We start from the raw sequence: 18,772 nt of genomic DNA on the forward strand, positions 1-18,772 counted from the left end.
TGTTCAGTGGATTAGTCATTGGGGTGCTGTGCTAGTGTTACTCTTAAGTGTTGAAAGGCTGAGTATTTTAAACTTTAATGCAGCAAATTTTCCTACAGCACACAGAGGTTCCTCCTGGGTTCCTACGCCTTTACCCGCTGCCAGCGCCCTCCAAGGACTCACATGTACAGTTTACAGAATAACACTCCTTTACTAAAATCTTGACAGGTTAAGGTTGAGGATTGCTGGTGACAGTAGCTGCCAGCAAAGATGTGTTCAAAGCAAAGGGCAGACAAGCTCTAATCCCTGACAAAACCTGGCTCACGATAAATCAGAGTGCAGGTCTTACCCAATGAGCGAGAGACACATTCATCGCAGAAGTTATGATGGACTCTTCCCTAACTTCTCCCTGTTTTTAACTCATTTTTATACTATTTCTTTACATTTAGGTGGAGCTTGAGTGGCTTGAGTCACACATCGTGGTGAGTGATGGTCATACCCTGGTAGTCCCTGAGATAAGCCTGGGATGGCGATATGAGTCACGCCTGGAGGGATTTTGTCATGGTTACTGATCCAACGGACATCATTCTTTATCTCTCTCAGTTTTCAGATGCTGTGTAGCTGCTCAGCTAAAAAGTACTACCTTTTAAATTTAAAAATAATTTTAAACAGTCCCTACTCTGCAAGAGTTTCAGCAGAGACAGAGGGACTCCACTCCACTCCTCCCTCCATTTACTCTCCCTTGGATTGCATTGTGGGAGGTCACAAATGCTGTGTTCCATGCAGAGACTAGCAAATATATTTCCCCCTGTAACTTCTATACTGTTATCATCCCATTTATCCACTCCCCACTTCCCTCACTCTCCCCGCACATCTTACCCCATAGAACAGACTGGTCGTCACAAGTGATTAAAAAAAAAAAAAAAGAAAAAAAGATTTATTATTTTCAGGTTTGTTTTTGTTTTTACACCTGCCAGGTTGCACAAGACTCTGAACACAACAACAGTCACCAAATGTACAATAAACATAGACAGTTAAATAAGAGATGGGGCCCGAGCAGTCCAAGAGGTGCAAGATCAGGGTGCGTGGGCTGGGGTTGTTTTCTTTTACCTCCAGGAAAATACAGAATCTGACCCAAAACGCCTCCAAGGGACAGCATCTCCAAACAAAACATGGACCTTGCAGGCAACTGAGAGTACTCTGGATCTTCACTTCTGTGGGACACGACTTAGAGAGATCTTTGGGTTGCTCTGGTTTAAAAATAATACATCCTGCGCTGCAGAAATGGAGACAAAAATCCACGCAATCTTTGCCATCTATGCAATCACTGTAGTTCCTTATTTTGGAAGGAAAATCTGTGGTACTTCCATTTCCAGGCATGCTTCTTTCACAAGGCATTCATTCAACTTGGGACATTTGGAATTACTTCACCTGGAGTCAGGCCAATAGCCCACGCATGCTGCTGCTGCAGGGCAGAGAAACTTTGATGAGGAAGATTTGAGTTCAAAAAGGCTGTTTTGAAATAGTTTTATGTTTTAAGTAGTTTTCAGTTTTAAATAACTGGTACAACCTGTCCTCATTCATGAACCGTTCTAACAAAGGTGCATAGAGCAAAGGAGTTTTTAAACCCCATGTCTGCAACATCATTAATGGCAACATATTTGATGTTCATCTATTGTCAAACTTTTAAGACTTTTAAAATTGCTGCTGCAGGGTAGTATCCCAGTATTCCCAGTCTCCCATTTCCAAGTCTGCTATTTTCCGACTACTTGTAGCATTTGTGGCTTGTTATTAGGTCAGCAGCAGCCTGAAGAAAGCCAAGACAAAATTCTCCCTACTCTCTTCCCATACCAACAACGTTGCAAGGCCCAACATTGTATTTCCAAGGTCCTCAGCAATATGAATTCAAGTTACTTACTGGGCATTGTGGTTCCTTGCCCACGCTGCCACAGTGGCTGGGCTACCAAATCCACAGAATTTAAAAGTCACTTTGCATCATTGCACTTGACCAAATGGGAGCTCTGGTCCACGTTAATTCTACCTGGCTCATTAATGCCCTGGTATGGTGGTTCAGCAAAAGAAGAGAAATCCCAGGACAAAGTAATCCACATTTTGGCAAGTCACTTCAAAGCTACCTCAGAACAGTTCTGAGCTGGCCAGTATTTGCCAACTGACTTATCTCAATACTATTTCCACACCACATGAACGGATATGGTAATTACCAAAGCAATACCTGCTACAAGGCTTTGCCCACAAGGAACCAGATTTCCTCTTGTGCAGCCTGACTGTAGAGTTCTCTCATGTCCAAGAGCTTTGACTCCATAAAAGCTGATATGGCAATGGGTAGTGCTTACTCACATAGGTACCCCGCACCCCAATACATGGGAATGCCTACGGAAGAGTGCCACATTCACACTCAGTGCAGTACAAGAGAAAACAAATCAGAAAAACCTCTCGAGTTCTTCTGACTCAAGGGCCTCTAAGACACAACACCCTTCTTTGCTTTTGTTTCATGAATACATGTATCCTGTTATACACAGATGCTCTGGGATGAGTTTTCCAGCAGTGAATGGAAATTCAGACACACACGGTATATCCCATCAGGGCTCAATGGCGTTCTAGTCATATTCTTGCAACCACCAGAATGCCTTAACCAACCAACCAAGACGACCTGTGAAGGAGAACTATGTAAGGAAAAACATACTACACAGCCTTAAAAGATAAACCTTCTCTTTCCCTTTCTCCTGGTCCCTAAATGCAACATGAATTCTGTATGTAGACCAGGTCCATCACATCAGGCAACCCTCATGGATGGCTTTCTGTGTCCCATAAATAGTGGTCCACTAGCATGTTTCTTGTGTGTTTCCTGAGTCCAGGGCTGGTTGTTTTATGGAACTATCCAAAGGAATTACAGTGCATTGTTAACAAGGTTATTTGGAAAAAAAAGAACCAAAGCAACCAACTCTCCATCCAGGCTTGAAGAGGAGAAATATGTTTATTTTGAGGTGGCCACAGAGATAACGACTCTGTCCCTTCAGAGGAGTGCTCTGTATCCTCATTTTCTCCTGGCACAACTATCTCAGATCACAGCAGAAGCTGCTGTGAAGATTTAGCTGAGCCTTTTTTTTGTTTGTTTGTTTACAGGCAAAAAAGCAATTTTCCCTGCAAACACTGGAGGGAAAAGAGGTAACAGTGGCTCTGTACTACCCTTAGGTGCTCCTAGGATTTCAATCAATTTGTTCCAAACAACACAGGTTTAAGACCGTGCTTTTCCTGCTTTCTGGAACTGCTGGGTAAAATGGGGCAGGGCAGACAGCATGTAAACAGTTCTGGAGGGCTGAAAAAAAAATAATTTAATGGACTGCTTCAGCACATCTTCACAGCTTCATTGTTCAATCCATCCCCATAGAGGGACACCAGGAGCCACCGCTTGGCTTCTGCTGCTCCTTTCTCCAGGCAGTCTGCTCACATGGAGCAGGGACATTCCCCTTCACCTTGGCTGCTGGAAGCCACAAGAAGCAGTTCTGCCATATTCTAGCAATTTACATGATGTTCTCCTGTTTAACGGCTCCTGTTAAAAATATACATACAATAATCTGCCAGGAAGCCTTCAGTTAGGCAAGCTTTTTCCCATACAGTTGAAATAAAATTGTTTGCTGGACACACTTCCAAAACGGAAAAATAAGGGTCAGCAGACATGCCAAAAATAAAGTCCAGGCAAGCAGAGGTTTCACTTCTCTTGTCCTTTTTCTTAAAAGCTGCATAAAAAGCATCCCAGAAGGATTTTGAGGGTACTTCATGGTCACTGGGAATCAAACCCTCTTAAAGCATTAACAAGAGCTCCAAGATTTTCGTGGAAGGTGAGTGTATACATCAAAACATACAGAGCCTCAGGGTACCCCCACATCCGAGCTGTCGGGGAGGTGACAAGGACAAGCAGATGGGACCATGAGGCTCCTTCACTCGTGCTGTGCTGAGAAAGTCCTGGGTTTGGAGATGTGCACTTCACTGCCGCCACTCCCGTTGGTAGTGGTCGTGATGATGTACTGGGTGGTTTGCTGCTGGCTGCTTGTCTGGGATTCCAAGGGATCCGTGTGGGCTGCAGGCTGGGAAACGCCCACCTGAACCTCGCTGGAGAGTGAAGAGTTTTGTTTGCTATCCAGATCAGGCTGACCTTCAGATATCACATAGTGAGTCTGCATGGGGAATATAGAAAATATAGAAAATCACTTTTAAACTAAGCTCTGTTTCATTTAAATGTATTTGAGAGCAACATAACACCTGTCTTTTGATTTGAAGGACATTGGACTTACTTGGCATTTGGTTAATTTACAAATGGGTGAACTCATTACACAATTAGACCATCACTACAGATTAAAATAGCAATTTTTAGTTCAACTGTTCTGAAAGGTTTTTTCCTGCATTCCATATTTTCTAGCAGAAGCTGCACTCCCAGTGACCAATACCAACACAGGCTAGTGACCTGCCTCCTTATGCCTGACTGCTTACAAGGAATAGCAGGAACTCGTGTTATTTCCTAATCTTACAGACAGCGGAATGTTGGGGTCACTGAGCCAGCAGCTGTGATGGCCGAGGGGCCGGGGAGCCCCGAAATAGCAAAGGCCTGCTGGTGGAAAAACTCATAGGTTTGAAAACATCCCTCTTATCTCTCGTAAAGAAAGGAAAAGCCTCTCCCACAATGCCTCGTGAACGACTCGTAACCCTACACACCCCAGACCTTCCCCATTGGCTCCCTGCCCTAGTCCCGCCTTTGCCCTGCCCGTGCCCGCAGCTCACTGCCCGCGGTGCTCTGCCCGGGCTGAGTACGAAATGCTGGATCTCGCTTAACTCGCTCTCTTTGCGCCTCTGCTCTCCCTTTGCGGAGGAAGGAATAAACCTTGTCCGTGGAAATGCCATGCGGAGAGCCCTCCTGACTCTTTATCTCTGGTAATACTGAGCTATCTGGCGTGCGTGCCTGTGTAATTCGCGCCTGAACAGCTGCGCAGGAGGAGGGAGTAAGCTTAGCTTAGCGTGCTACACAGCAGCATCCTAAGTGATCTCTTGCCAGGGACGCTTCAGGGGAAAACGCAGTGAACTTCCCTCCACCCAAACACCACGCATGGCAACGGAAAGCTGCTGAAATGTTTCTGGAAGTTGTTCTGAAATTCGGTTTAATGCATACTGCTTAATCATAAATATTTTTAAGACTAAGCAGTACCACTAAATAATACTTTGTCCTGCAAATGATTAAGTGAAGACTTGAAACTGGAAGGAGTCATACATACAAGGGCCAAACAGCATGAGCTTGTAAATGGTTACATGCAGACTATACTGTGCAGTCTGCACCTCTTTAGGTACCTCCACTCTGTGCCACAGGAATGATTTTGGCATTCCTTAAACCTTCAAGCTGAAGAGCGTTATGCCTGATAATACTCTGGATGAAAAAAAGGCCACGATGGTTTTCCTTACCTGAGTAACTGCTTTCACTTGCCCTGTGTTGACAGTGGTGACTGGGGTACCCACAGCAGTCTCTGTGATCACGTACTGCCCTTGGGGGATGGTCATCATCTGAATCTCTGATGCTAAAAAAAAATGCAAATTGGATAATCAAGACCTCCAGTCAAACTCAAAGACAACCTTCAAAGATCATGTCTTACGTCAGTAAAATTTAAAAGTCTGAAAACAGTGGGTATTGAATAGAAATTCAGGTGATATAAGGCCTTGTAGAACCCTACAGGCCTCAGCAGAATTATGCCAGTTAACACCAGCTGGGTATTTGGCAATTCACACAGAGAAAACACATACTGTTCTCACTCAAATCATCACAGAATTACCATCCAGGACTGCATGGACTTGAGAAAACATCTTCATGTCATGCTCCTTTTCAATAGAATTCTTTCAAGCATGCATCCAAATTTGAACAAGTAGTTATCCAACACATGGATTCTTGTTGAATGCAAGTTTCTTGGAATAAAGGAGCCCAGTGTGCCTGCACAAACCATGTACTGGATCGGTACAGATGACAGCGGAAGAGCTGGTACAACCATTTGCATTTGTCTGAAACTTTATATTCTTGATATCTATGAATATTAACTACAAAGCTGAATGAGATCTGAAAACACTTTCTCATTGGTATCTGGAGACATGGGGCACATGTTAGTCACACACACTTGCCAGACAAGTAGTTAGAGCTACTGCTGACACTTACAGTAGCTCCGAAATGAGTTCCAGTTGCTGGGGAGATACGTGTGCTGGACTGAGGAGCCTTGCTGCTGCTGGAGGGCTTGGTTTGGTGTCGATGTAGTTGTCTGCATCTGCGAGGGGCTGAGTTCCTGCTGAGGTTGTTGCGAGGAGGGACTCAAAGGCTGACCCCCAACCTACAAAAAAAAAAGGTGCAAGTGCTCTTGGTGTAGTAAGGATTGCACAGCTCTGTGCTGTCACAAATACAGCCTTCTCATTAAGGGAAAACACAGGGCAGGTTCCAGAGCACAAGATATTGAGCACAAGAACACTCCTCTCTCTTCTCTGACTTGCTTCACTCTATAGTCAATAAGCACAGACCAGGAAACTGAAATAGAGATATTGTTGCTTGCCAAAGTGAGTCTACGGCAGAGACCTGAGATTGGAGGCTAAATTCTACCCAACAGCATGAAGAGCTGCACTTCAAATATTTGAGGAATGACAGTTTCCATTTACATCTTCCAACTGACAAGACTTCATTTAAGCTGCAAATGTGTCTGTTTCCAATCATTTCTCTCTCCTTTGTACATACTGTCGGGAGAAAACAAACCCACAACAAAACACCCCCAATACACCCGGAGACATCTGGGCAACTGCTTGATGATCTCAATGTGAGAGTCATTTCACACGTGGTCCTTTAAATGACAAAGAAAACACTGTCCCCTGCATCAGCACATGCAATATGCCAGCTGAGCAGGCTGGTAGGAAAAGCATTTCCTGAAGAGAAGAGGGAAATACCTGTGATGATGACTGAGTTGCTGGTGATGGCTCTGTGACCTGGATGTGCTGCACCTGGATGGCATGTTGGGTGTATGTTTGGGGGTCATGAAGCTGCCCAACATCTACTGTGGAGTGCTGGGACTGGTGAGGTGAGGTAGCCTGGGGAAAAAAATTAAGGAGAGGTCTATACCTCAAATTCTTTACAAAAGCAGCCATGTGTACCTCTTCTAGGACACAAGATCTGGAATAATGAGGTAGGAGCCTTAGTGGAGCACACCTGTTGAACCTTGTTGATTGAGTTTCTTTGCACCCCAGGAGATTAAAGTACATTTAACAGACGTAGTGGCACAGAGATGGTTCTATCTCAGTGATACCAATGGAAAGGACTTGCCTAATGTCATACAAGCTGTTTGTGGCAGTGGCTGGACTAAACCAAAGGGTACAAAAGCCAGGATTAGTGTTAACCACTTCTCCATAAGCATCTTTCTGTACAACTTATACATACTTGAGATCTGCATATCCAATTCTGTAGTTTTACACAGACCTGCATCAAGGCAAGCGCTGAGAGGTTTTTAAAGGTTTTTTTCAGCAACACTTGCTAATGATATCAATTGCAGTAATTGAATTACAAGTCTTGGATATTTACAAAATTAAGATCTTCCTAGTATTACCTGCAGGAATCAGTGTTTATGCTCTTGTATCGTTACAACAGCCACAGTCACTATCAACTGGGGCCATTGTTTAGGCCTTTATTAATCAAATTCATAACCTGATTTGTTATGAGGGGCCAGAGAGAACATGAAATTTCGGATTAAAATATAAACACATGGTAGTTTCAGCTTCCTCCAGTGGGTAACAGATTTAAAGACTACAGTGATTTCTAACAGCTGCCTGAGGTATTTTCCTCAGACCAGTTACTCTAGTTACACTCTGGTTTCATTTTTAGGAGGCTGTTAAGCATCAAGAGAATGCATATTCTAAGAGATGCTATGAAGGGAACAAGCAACCACTCTCTGTACTCCCAAAGTTTGCCTCTGACTCACCGAGGACAAGGAAGTACAAATCAGTCTTGAACTGCAGAAAATGGGTCACCCACTGACCCACTTTTCCAGTTGCTGGAAAACATTCCTAGAGCAGACTTGAGCGAGGGTGCCCAGACGGGTAGAACTAAGACAGGACTCTGTCAATGTGTCTCCAGAAAGCTGACCAAGGCTGGCAGGACTATTTATGCCCAGTTACAAGTGCTTGTGAAGGGAACCCTATGCTTTATCAGTTGATTTATCTGTAAAATGTAGCTGCAGCACTTTTTGTAACTACTCTGTACCAGACTTCTGCATGCTAGAGCCCCAAGAACACACAGGCTTGGTAGGGAAAGGGTCAAAAGCGCAGCAAGATCCCCACTAAGTTACTCACCTGGGCCACTTGAACAACCTGCAGCTGTATGTGCTGAGGCTGCTGCAAGCCAGTTGTGGATTGAGACACAGGGATGTACTGGATGCGCTGGTAATCTCCCTGGGGAGTCCGGTAGTCCGTGGTGAGGGTCTGGGATATCTCTGTCATTGCTTGGGTCAGTAAATCCGTTGTCTGAGCAGGGAGAGAGATACAGATCATCATCACATTGATGTACTTCTTCAGGGCTGCAGTTTTTTTATCTACACTTACAGTGGGGGTCTGGTCATTTATTTACAAGAGCTTAATGTGTACAGAGGTTGGGGTCATGAGTAATCACCAGGGATCATCCACTAGAATTGCTCTCTTCTGTCTAAATCCTAGTCAGGACCATTCAGGGCTAACTTAACATATCATAATAAAAATAATTATTTTCATCTTGTGACATACCAGTATTCTATTAAATAATGGAAGTCCTGTTATTTGTGAAGAGTTGACTTGGTTTCTAAGTCAAAAAGTGGTTCACGGACATATTCCACCTTTCTTCCTCCCTTGTCAGAGTGACAACTGTATTTCTAACATGTAAAGACATTTAGTACCTAACTTAATCAGGTTTATGAAGCCAACAGCATCCTGACTGAACTTCTCCATTTTCAAGCAAAATAGTATTTTATCCAGTTAGTCTTTAGATAGGAAGTTTTAAACTGTGATCAATACGACTTTTAAAACTATACAGTATCCCAGAACACTGAATGACATTTTCTAGTCTCAGCTTTCACTTCCATAGCAGCTGATGCATTAACGGTAGAGATCAGCCACTGGAGATTCCTATTGCTCAGTGCTGCTCTGCCCAAAGGATTACAAAGAGATCTGACTCCCTGAACACAGTTTGATGCAGTCCCCAGCCACTGTTAAACTTGTCCTCTTGATGCCAGGAACTGCATCTCTCACTTCAGGAGAACAGTCTCAGTGAAAATCCATGAGATGTGTATCCCTGAGTTCATTAAGTACATTATGTGGAGTCAGTAGGTCTGAATGAAAGACGGGAATGGATTTGGGTATAAAAGACAAATCCTTAAAGCTCCAGAAAGAAATTAACAGCTCCTGGCAGGGCAAAATTGGACCACACAGACTCAAAACCAGAAGTGATCTCAAATAATGTCTTAACACAAGCTTTAAAGTGATGTCTGCCAAATAAACCAGGGTTACTAATACCAGAAGGCCCCTGTTCCGTGCATTTCCCTGCACTGCTCTTGTGTGCCTCCAGCCCTTACCACAACAGTTTCTCCGGTCGTGCTGTCGGTGGTGAGAACAGCCGGAGTGGAGCTGATGACGGCCGTCGCAAGTGGTGCATGGATCGTGTTTGGGAGCTGAGCAAACTCTGGGTGCTTCTTGCGGATGTGCTGCACCATCTTTGTCTGCAGAGAGAAGCAAAGTAGCGTTGGAAGGATGCTCAGTAACTCTGCTCAGGCCCACATGAAATCCAACAGCCTGGCCCAACGCAGCTTTTAGATTTCCCTCAGTAAAGCAGCATCAAGATTCACACTACGAGATCCTCTGGTCAACAAGACGAAAACAAGGATCACAAAGCTGCTGCTGATTAGAGCTAACACTGAAGTATTGTCCTCAACAGCTTTTTACCCCAACATAGCCAAGTGTTTTATGACTTTTTCCAAAGGTCATCTTTTCTGTGTTTTGTTTCCACACTCATCTCCCCTGTAGCTATCAGGGAGCAGTTTCCAAGCCCTTCCATTCATGATCATGCTCTGATAACTTTTCAGCACAAACCCTCTATTCAGGGAATCTTTTGGCCCCAAAACAACCAGGCTGTGCCTGCACACAGCATGAAACCAGCACTCTGACTGAGAAGAAGAGAACTCTGCTTGTGGATGGACAGGTGACAGAGGCCATGGTGAAAGAGCATCCCCAGGGAGAGGCTGTGTGAGGCCAGAACCCCCCATACCTTACTGCTATATTGCTTGGAGCAGTGAGGGCAGCACACTGGAGGGGTGGCAATGGTGCCTGTCAGCTGGGTGTGGGTGCTCAGCATGGGATCTGGCTCTCCTGGGCCTGCAGGACGCAGTTTCCGGATGCTTGGAGGTAGCTCAGCACCAGGATGGTTTTTCAGGATGTGTGCTTTGCGCTTGCTGGCACTCTTGTACACCTGCAGGGCAAAGATTTGGAATTAAAATGGTGCAATCCTGGTGTCTGCACAGGAAACAGCTACCAGTTATTTCGATCTGGAAGGTCTGCATGTTGCTTTAGAGAATACATTTAGTTAAATCCCCAAACAATTACAACAAAAGGCTTGAATATACACCTTCCAGTGTTTCATCAACCTGTAAAAGCAACTGACTCCTCCTGTAGCACAGAGAAGCCTTTTGAGAACATATTGTATGCCACAACCAAACACCAAAGCAGGACAAGGAGGTAAGAGGAAAACCTTTTTGCCATATTTGAAGATCAAATGCCCAATGTTAATTTGTCACAAGGGTTGATGTCTCTACTTGACACAAAGCATCAAATTGTTTTAGTTCAGTGAGCAAGTCCTTTTTAGGGACATCAACAAACAAATACTATCTAAAAATTAAAACTATTTTTTCTCCCCTCAAACAAAAGGGAGGAGGCATCACAGAAAGACATACTGAGGGTAAGGACAGCCAAAATACATTCCGTGGTAAATAACGGCCCCCAGGCATAAAAGGCAAAGGAGAACAAGAGCAAGAACTCAAAGGCACTGCAGAAGCAGCTTCAGGCTCCACTGAACACTGGGAATTACTGGCACATAACCTAGTAAGCAGCTTACAATAAAAGGCGTTAGAGACTAACTTTTAGAAGTGATACAGAAACCAAAAGAACTTAGTGGCCAGGAATTATGCACAGACAGGATACTTAGTCCTAGCCTAACACAAGACTAAGGGTCAGTGACTATCTGCTGGATCACGGTATTCCAGTTTTCCAATGCCAAACACAGAAGAAAGGGGAAAACTGCAGTTTTCAATTAGCATTCCACTGCCTTGGCCTAAGTGCATTTTGTCTTCCTTTTTTTTTTTGGACAGTACTGCAGGAATGTTGCTGGCAAGCACCTCAGAAAAGCTACAAACCCTGCCAGAGATTTCTATGCAGAGACAAATTGGTTGCATCCAGGACAGGGACTGAGCTACCCTCCGAGAGGTGACTTCCCACACACCTTATCGCAGTATTGACAGAAGTAATCTCTGTTGGGTTTTATGATGGGCAATGTGAGCTCTGGCACTTCTTCTATTTTCATGTCTGGATGTCTCTTTGATAAATGATTCACCTTAGGAGAAAGAAACAGAGAACAAGAACATATTACAGCTGGAAGCCAAACAACTGGTGCTTCTCCCAGACATGGATAACAGCCAAACCAAAACTGAACAATGCAAGCCAGCAGCACTGGAGGCATTTGCTGCTGCAAGGGTTATTGTACACTCAAATTTAACTGGTGGAGGTAAATGTGGTCTTGCTAGATCTCACTTCCAGTTTCCCTAACCAAAACTAGGAAGGGGTAGAATAGTTTGCCAGTACTGTCTTGAAGCTGATATCTGAGAGTGAGGTAGTGTAAAGGGCCTCTGCCCAGCTAACAACCCCCATGAAAACTTTGCAAACAATCTGTTGCTGCAGAACAGCCTTTACCCAGAGGCAGTGACAAGACATGGCCAGGAGAGGCCCTTGAGAAGGGGGAGAAACAAAAAAACAGGAAAGATGGTCAGGAGAACAGAGGCAGTAAGGCTGAACAAGGCAGTATTTTCATCTCATGTCCTGTTAAATACAGTACACATCAGTCAGCATTACTTAGTGTTGAAATACGGTACTGACAACCAGACATACAGCACAGGCAGTGAAATGTGCAAATTTGCTGAAGAGGTAAGACACACAGGTTTAAAAAAAGATGTATCATCTCAACTCAGCTAAAAAATTTGCCAAAATTTGTTTCACAGCATCCTGGCTGGATAAGACCAGACTGGACAGGGCTTGGAGCAACCCGGTCTAGTGGAAAGTGTCCCTGCCCATGGCAGAGGGATGGAACGACATGAAGGTCCCTTCCAGCCCAAACCCTTTCATGATCCTTGTGTTCCAATGCTGGAATTCCATCTTTATTCCTTACCTATTCATCAGAATAGTGTACAGAGGCTGTAAGAGCACCCAGGCACTCACCAACATGCCCCTGCGGCGGAAGCCCATCATGCAGAGGCGGCACTTGAACATGAAGCTCTCGTAGTCAGTGGACGCGATCCGGGGCTTGAAGGTTTTGGAGCGGCTGATCCGATCAGCCTTCTTGGCCTCCCTCTCTGGGTTGTGCATCCTCTGCATGTGCTCTCGCAGCTTGTCCTTCCTCTGGGAAGGAGCAATTGGGGAGAAAAATGTCAGCAACATCACAGAAACTGCCTTACTACCTGTTATGCATAAGAGCCACAGTTTGAGTTGTTCAGGGATCTCTCTCCAGCTTTTCCTCACAGAAAAATGTGTTCCTTCACCCAGAAATATCCAGACCCTCCATGTCCCATCACAAATTCCGTGACAGGGAGCAGGCTGCTGCCACCACAGTTTACCTGGCTCATGGTCTGCTCCATCTGTTCTGGTGGTATTTGGAAAGGCATCTGGATGACACGTGCTGACAAGATGGATGCCACGGACACAGGCATCTTGGCCAGGAATATTATTAAGCCACTGACATCAGCAAGAAACTTCTTAACTGAACTGATATAAGCAAGGTAACCCAAACACCTGGCAATGGAGGTGTATGATGTCCCAGTTCTTAATGAGCAGATACAAAGTTCCTTTGCTATTAAATTATTGGGAATAAGATTTGTTTGAAATAAGATGCTGAGGTGACCTTGCCCCTTGTCCTTCAGAAATGGATGTCACAGCTCACACAGGACACCAAGCAGTGCCTGCAACTCACAAGCAAGGCTAGTGTTGTTTTCTTTGACCTTTGAGAACATGAGCTTATTTCCTTGAAGGAGGGTAAGGAATGGTGGTTTTTGTACCAGTGATGATACAGCCAAGAGCCACCTCACCTTGAACTGCTTGCCACAGGTGGAGCACAGGAAGTCTTTGCGGTCCGAGTGCCGCAGCATGTGGAGTCGCAGCTTGTCGGGGCGGCAGAAAGCCTTGTCACACTCTGTACACTGGTAAATCTTCTCAGAATGGAAACTGCGCACATGTTTCTTGACCTAAAATGGCAGATCACAGAAAAACAAAGCATATTCAAGAGAGAAATGAGTGGTAAAACAGTCTAGGAAACTCTTCACAATATGAAAGAAAGGGAAAAGGTTTTCAAGTTGTCTAATGTGCTTTGGTTTAAAAAGTATTTGATTGGAACAGTTGATATCTCAGCAATAGTTTCTATAAAGCCATAACATCTTTATTAGTCATCTGGATGGGTGATTTGATTTCCTCAGGACTGATTCTTGAAGGCATCAGCTATTGCACAGTTGCACTTAATGGGCAGCAAAGTCCACAATGTACCATTTGCACAGAATCACCCTCGAGTTAACACATTCATCTGAGGTTCATTATCTTCCTTTCATTTATAAGAAACCAAAACATGGGAACTAATTCATTTCAATCAGACACAATGAGCTTACAATTAAAATTGGTAAAAAAACCCCAAAACAACAACTTAATCAAAAGAGCATTTGTACACCATTCCTGAATGGCAATTACTTCTCCACACTCTGGGACTATCCTTGACCTCTTCAAACATCTAGAGGGGTTTTTTTTTTTCTTCCCCGCAATAAAGGAACTAATGAGGTTTGACATTTGAAATGCAAACACTACTTAGGAAATGGATCTGATCTCTAATTAAATCCTTACCATCTTCTAATACTGATCATACGCGGAACAACTTGGCATCCGTACCTGTTCCACATAGAAGTATTTCAGCAGGCAGCAGTGACTAAATTTAATTATTTACATAGCAAGAAGAGAAAACAAAAATCTGTTAAATGTCAAAAATAGAAATGAATGGTTGGAAAAAAGCCATGGGACTCTCAATCATTTGCATGAGAAAGTTTACAAGGAATTAGGTGGCAGTACAGCATTTCTGAATCATCAACATTCTTCCTTGTTGAACATTTACAGAAGATAAAGGACTTCTGCCAGGATGGAATTATATTAGTAAATCACTTTCCCCCATCCTTTCCTCTTTAGCCTAGTGGATAGTCTATCAGTTCCTATTACTGATCTAAACTGGATTTCTACATTTCAATTTCAGTTGGGCAGCTCAGTAAGACACATCAATTGCTTTGTCCCTAGGAAGGATAATGAGTATGTGCATGGTCCATCTCAGTTTTTTCTTACTGCACATGGAAATACAATCTTTAAATTCTACTAATGACCTTGTCCAAGTGCTCAGCATAGTGCAGAGTAGCTGCATTACTCACTGCTCCAGTGCAGTGTGCAGGGAAGGAGAATAAAGTGCCCAGCTGAAGCCCAGGGGGTAAGTCAGGAAGCAGAGTATCCTGATCTGTTCTGGCATTTCTGCAAGCTGTTCAAATGAATTCTCCTGACAGAAAACAGGCAAGGGATTAAAGATGTAAAACCACTCCTTTTTTCGTTCAGAGTTTTAATGACAAAGGGCAAGGTGTGTTCAAGTACAAGCTGAGTACAGCAAAAGACAATTCCTTTTTGTGCCACAGAGCCGCAGTAGTCAGGACCTCCGCTTCAGGCATTTTTTGGGAATAAGGCACCCACCCTTCTGCAGTACAGTGCCTTCTAATGCCAGATTGAAGCATCACATCTGATGATTTAGTGGACAGAGCACTTCAGTGTCATAAAACAATGTCTAGCAGTGCTTGGTCACTCTTTCTTTTTGATTTCTGACTGAGGTAGACCCCTGCACCTTGTGAGAATGAACTGCTGTGCAGTTACACAAGGAGAGCACTGAGAAACCCACAGCCTTGTGAGAGACCTCCAAAGTAGTATTTCAAATCAGCGCAGCATCTCACCTGGATAAAATCTGGGAAGCGTTTCTTGCAGGTGGGGCAGGTGAAATAGCCATCATTGACATGGATGGCCACGTGATCCTTAAGCAGATCCAAGCGGTCAAAGGACTCGGGGCAGAAAATGCAGGAGTACGTTTTCTGGTCCATGTGGAACTTCATGTGGCTCTCGAGGGCACTGCTGTTGATGAAGCCCTTGTTGCAGATGTCACAGGTCAAAGGGCAGTTCCCTTCCCGCCCATGGAACCGCAGGTGCTGGTCCAGCTTGTCCTTCTCCCGGAAGGCCTTCCCGCACTGCAGGCATTTGAACGGGCGGAAGGATTTCCGGATGAACAGGTGCTGCAGAGCTGCATTCTGAAAGAAACAGCCAAGAGACCATTAGCTTTCATTACCACATATAGATTCCACATCCAGATATATTCAGGATTAAATATACTGGATGATCAGTGAACCTAAACTTCAAAAAATTATTTTCCATCATATGCTGCCTCCAATTTACAGAAGGGGAGGCTGTGACAGGCAGGAGTCAGGGACATACCTGCAGCTACACCCTGAGTTAGCAGAACACAGTGCAGGAGTTTCCTCTCCATCCCTGATTTCTTCCGATTTAGCTGACTTGTCTTTAGCATGCCATTTTTCTGTAAAATAAAACTAAGTCCTGTCTGAAGCACAGATCTGGACCTGAGAAAAGCTGCAATTCCAGCTGATTATTGGGCATCAGGTCGTTAAGTTCAGCCACCATACAAAGGAATGGTGAGCCAGCAACCTGTGTTTCCTTCAGGAGCAGGGCTTATGAAATTCCACAGCCCTTTACAAGATCACCTTCTGCATCAAAGATCACCACAGAGATGTGCAGCAGTGGTTTGGCATTGCCTGGAGAACTTCCAGTGGAACATAAATTCAAGAGATGCTGGTCTAAACGTTTTTACTATTGCCAAAAAGAAGAACACGGTTTCAAAACATGACAGCAAAGGCAGAATGGCAGCTTTATGAGCAGCAGGTTTGAAGTTGTCTAATCTGCTGTGAGCAATTCTCCACTCCTACTGTGCACAATATCTCTTCTCAGCCCCTATTTTGTTTTGGTGTGCGTTTGCCTTCACTCTGCCTTTTCTGTAACATTTCACGATCGTTCTTGTCTTCCTTTTCTCCCCTTACTCTTCAGATAAATGTTATGGAGCCATCCCGGTCCTGACCCAGCACTCTCTGCTGGAGGAACAGATGCTGCTGGATGCACTGCCTGTAGAAAGAGGGAAGTGTGTCCTGCACCTGCATTTCAATATTGAATGAGAACTTTCATGCTGGATAGTTGCAAAGCTGGAATTGAGTCCTATGAAATCCCACAGCACATTGTCACCCATACTACACTCAAAGTACACTGCAATGCTCCATTCCTCTGCAAGAATTCTAAGCAATATCCACTCTTCTCTCAAATACTTCTATAAACTGTTATTGATTGATGTCTTCTCTTTTCACATGTTACACACAGAATCTACATCCTGATAGTTAGAGAAATAATGTGGAAGAGCATAAGTTTAGGTTGCATATTAGGAAGAAATTCTCAGCTGTGAGGGTGGCAAGACCCTGTCACAGGTTGCCCAGAGAAGCTGTGGCTGCCCCATCCCTGGAAATGTTCAAGGTCAGGTTGGATGGGGCTTGGAGCAACCTGGGCTCATGGAAAGTGTCCCTGCCCATGGCAAGGGGGTGGAACTGGATGAGTTTTAAGGTCTCTCCCAAACCAAACCACTTGGATTCCACTAGAATATTGCTGACATTTCTGCTCACATGTGTTCCATATGACCCACTTCTCCAAGAGACACCTTTGAGACTTCTGCAAACAAATTTCCCTGGTTTCCTATCTCCTTTTCTTGTGGGAATGTGGCAGCTAATGCAGCTGACATTTGCTGTGTCCCTTAAGTGCATGCCAACAGCTGACACTGAATACATAAAGTTAGGAGCTCTTCTGCTGGAATGAGGCAACAGCTTGGGAATACTGTGAAATGCTGTGCTAAGGATTAAATTTGTGAACCTGAACAATCCTTTTCACCATCTGAATTGCAGAGGGAAACCTAGACTTTCCCTCCAGGAAAGAAGAGGAGAGCAAATGCTCTGCTACAAAAAAAAAAGTTAACAGTTTAATACAGGCGCTACAACTAGGGCTTCCCAGGAGCTGTCATCATCACCATTCTCCATTTTACAGGTGGAGACAATGGGAAACACAGGGATCTGCTGCAAGTCACACTGGGAATTGGAAAGACAGTCACGTGCTGTGCAAATACTGATGTGCTGCTTGGAGTCCAAAGGATAGAATTTCCCCCTTAACCACAGGGATATGCTAACAAAACACAGGCGAAAAGATGTATTTCAAGTCCTGAACTACACTATTAATTTGAGTTTTGATCACTGGTACCTTAGCAGGGAGCTGACTGCTAATACAGCAGGCCAGACTCAACATAGCCCTGTTGTTATCTCAAGGGCTACAGAAGGTGAACTGTTTTACTGCTCTTTGCCTAGGTAATCTATCAACTATAAAAACAGAACAAAAGAACTAAGTGTTGTCTCATTAACTTATAGTATTGATCCAGCACAAACAACTGTGCAAACAAATCCTCCAAAACTTTAAGACTGATATTACAGCTCTTCACCCAGGCAATTTACTCCTATAAAATCCACCTTAAATTTACAATGAACTGGTATGAAAAGAAGTAGAAGAATGCAAATTGTTACTCAGGTACCAGTTCTGGACACTGGTTACCTAAAGAGGAACAAATGTGACAATTTATGGCGCAGGGTCAATCAGGAAACACTAAATAGGAGTTGGACAAAACAACATGGAAGGCGATGTTGATACGTACCATTGGATTAGATACAGCAAAAACCCAGTGAAACAAAAACCCAAACCTACCTGCAGCTCCAGCTGAGCAGGCAGCATTGAGAGAGAGAAAAATACTTATGTTATGCAGTGGACTTGAAAACAGAAGCCTTGACTTCTGCAGGTCACTACAAGGGCTCTTCCAACTAGCATTTACTGCTTTGAGGTTTTTGCCTCAGGAAACACTAAACAGATCTTCAAGGTTTACTCTGTAGTTAGTAACTGCCCAAGGGGAGTTAAAGGGCAAAGATAAAAACCACAGATAATCCCGAAGGTGTTTTGTGACCTTTCCTGTTTTCCCAGGGCTGATTAACAAGGATACAATGTGCATGGCAGAACCGTAGTGAGAACGGAATGCTTTTAGCAGAAGGGAATAATTAGGGCAGGATGACAACAGGGTAAGGATTAGGTGAGTGAAAAAATTAAGGAGGAGGGACTTTTTCTAACCTCATTTTACTGGCTGTGCTCCTTGTTACACAACCAGTTGCATTTCTTTCATCATGAAGGAAGTGAGTGTGCTTTCCAAATCATATTCCTATCCCTCCTGTTTCTGGCATTAGCACATAGACACCCTACATACTGCCCAGAACTGAACTAAAAACAAATA

The 18,772-nt window shown here is 44.0% G+C and overlaps 1 protein-coding gene across 7 annotated transcripts in view; it reads right to left on the bottom strand.

Annotated features, from left to right (window-relative positions):
- Positions 1-892: 892 nt before the first annotated feature.
- Positions 893-18,772, bottom strand: part of PRDM10 (PR/SET domain 10) — a 45,409-nt gene continuing 27,529 nt past the window's right edge. For 5 of the 7 annotated variants that reach the window (XM_048328629.1, XM_048328628.1, XM_048328630.1 and 2 more), the window contains 12 exons: positions 18,199-18,210; positions 15,303-15,650; positions 13,371-13,526; positions 12,508-12,687; positions 11,519-11,629; positions 10,292-10,492; positions 9,603-9,746; positions 8,353-8,523; positions 6,958-7,098; positions 6,188-6,356; positions 5,449-5,561; positions 893-4,175 (listed from right to left, as the gene is read on the bottom strand). In XM_048328629.1, the coding sequence (XP_048184586.1) occupies positions 3,939-4,175; positions 5,449-5,561; positions 6,188-6,356; positions 6,958-7,098; positions 8,353-8,523; positions 9,603-9,746; positions 10,292-10,492; positions 11,519-11,629; positions 12,508-12,687; positions 13,371-13,526; positions 15,303-15,650; positions 18,199-18,210 (1,983 nt within the window). In that variant the 3' untranslated portion in view covers positions 893-3,938. The remainder of the gene's footprint in view (positions 4,176-5,448; positions 5,562-6,187; positions 6,357-6,957; positions 7,099-8,352; positions 8,524-9,602; positions 9,747-10,291; positions 10,493-11,518; positions 11,630-12,507; positions 12,688-13,370; positions 13,527-15,302; positions 15,651-18,198; positions 18,211-18,772) is intronic. The other 2 variants (XM_048328631.1, XM_048328633.1) reach the window with 1 other exon arrangement.

Source organism: Corvus hawaiiensis, chromosome 25, assembly GCF_020740725.1.
Source record: "Corvus hawaiiensis isolate bCorHaw1 chromosome 25, bCorHaw1.pri.cur, whole genome shotgun sequence".
Classification (NCBI taxonomy): domain Eukaryota; kingdom Metazoa; phylum Chordata; class Aves; order Passeriformes; family Corvidae; genus Corvus; species Corvus hawaiiensis.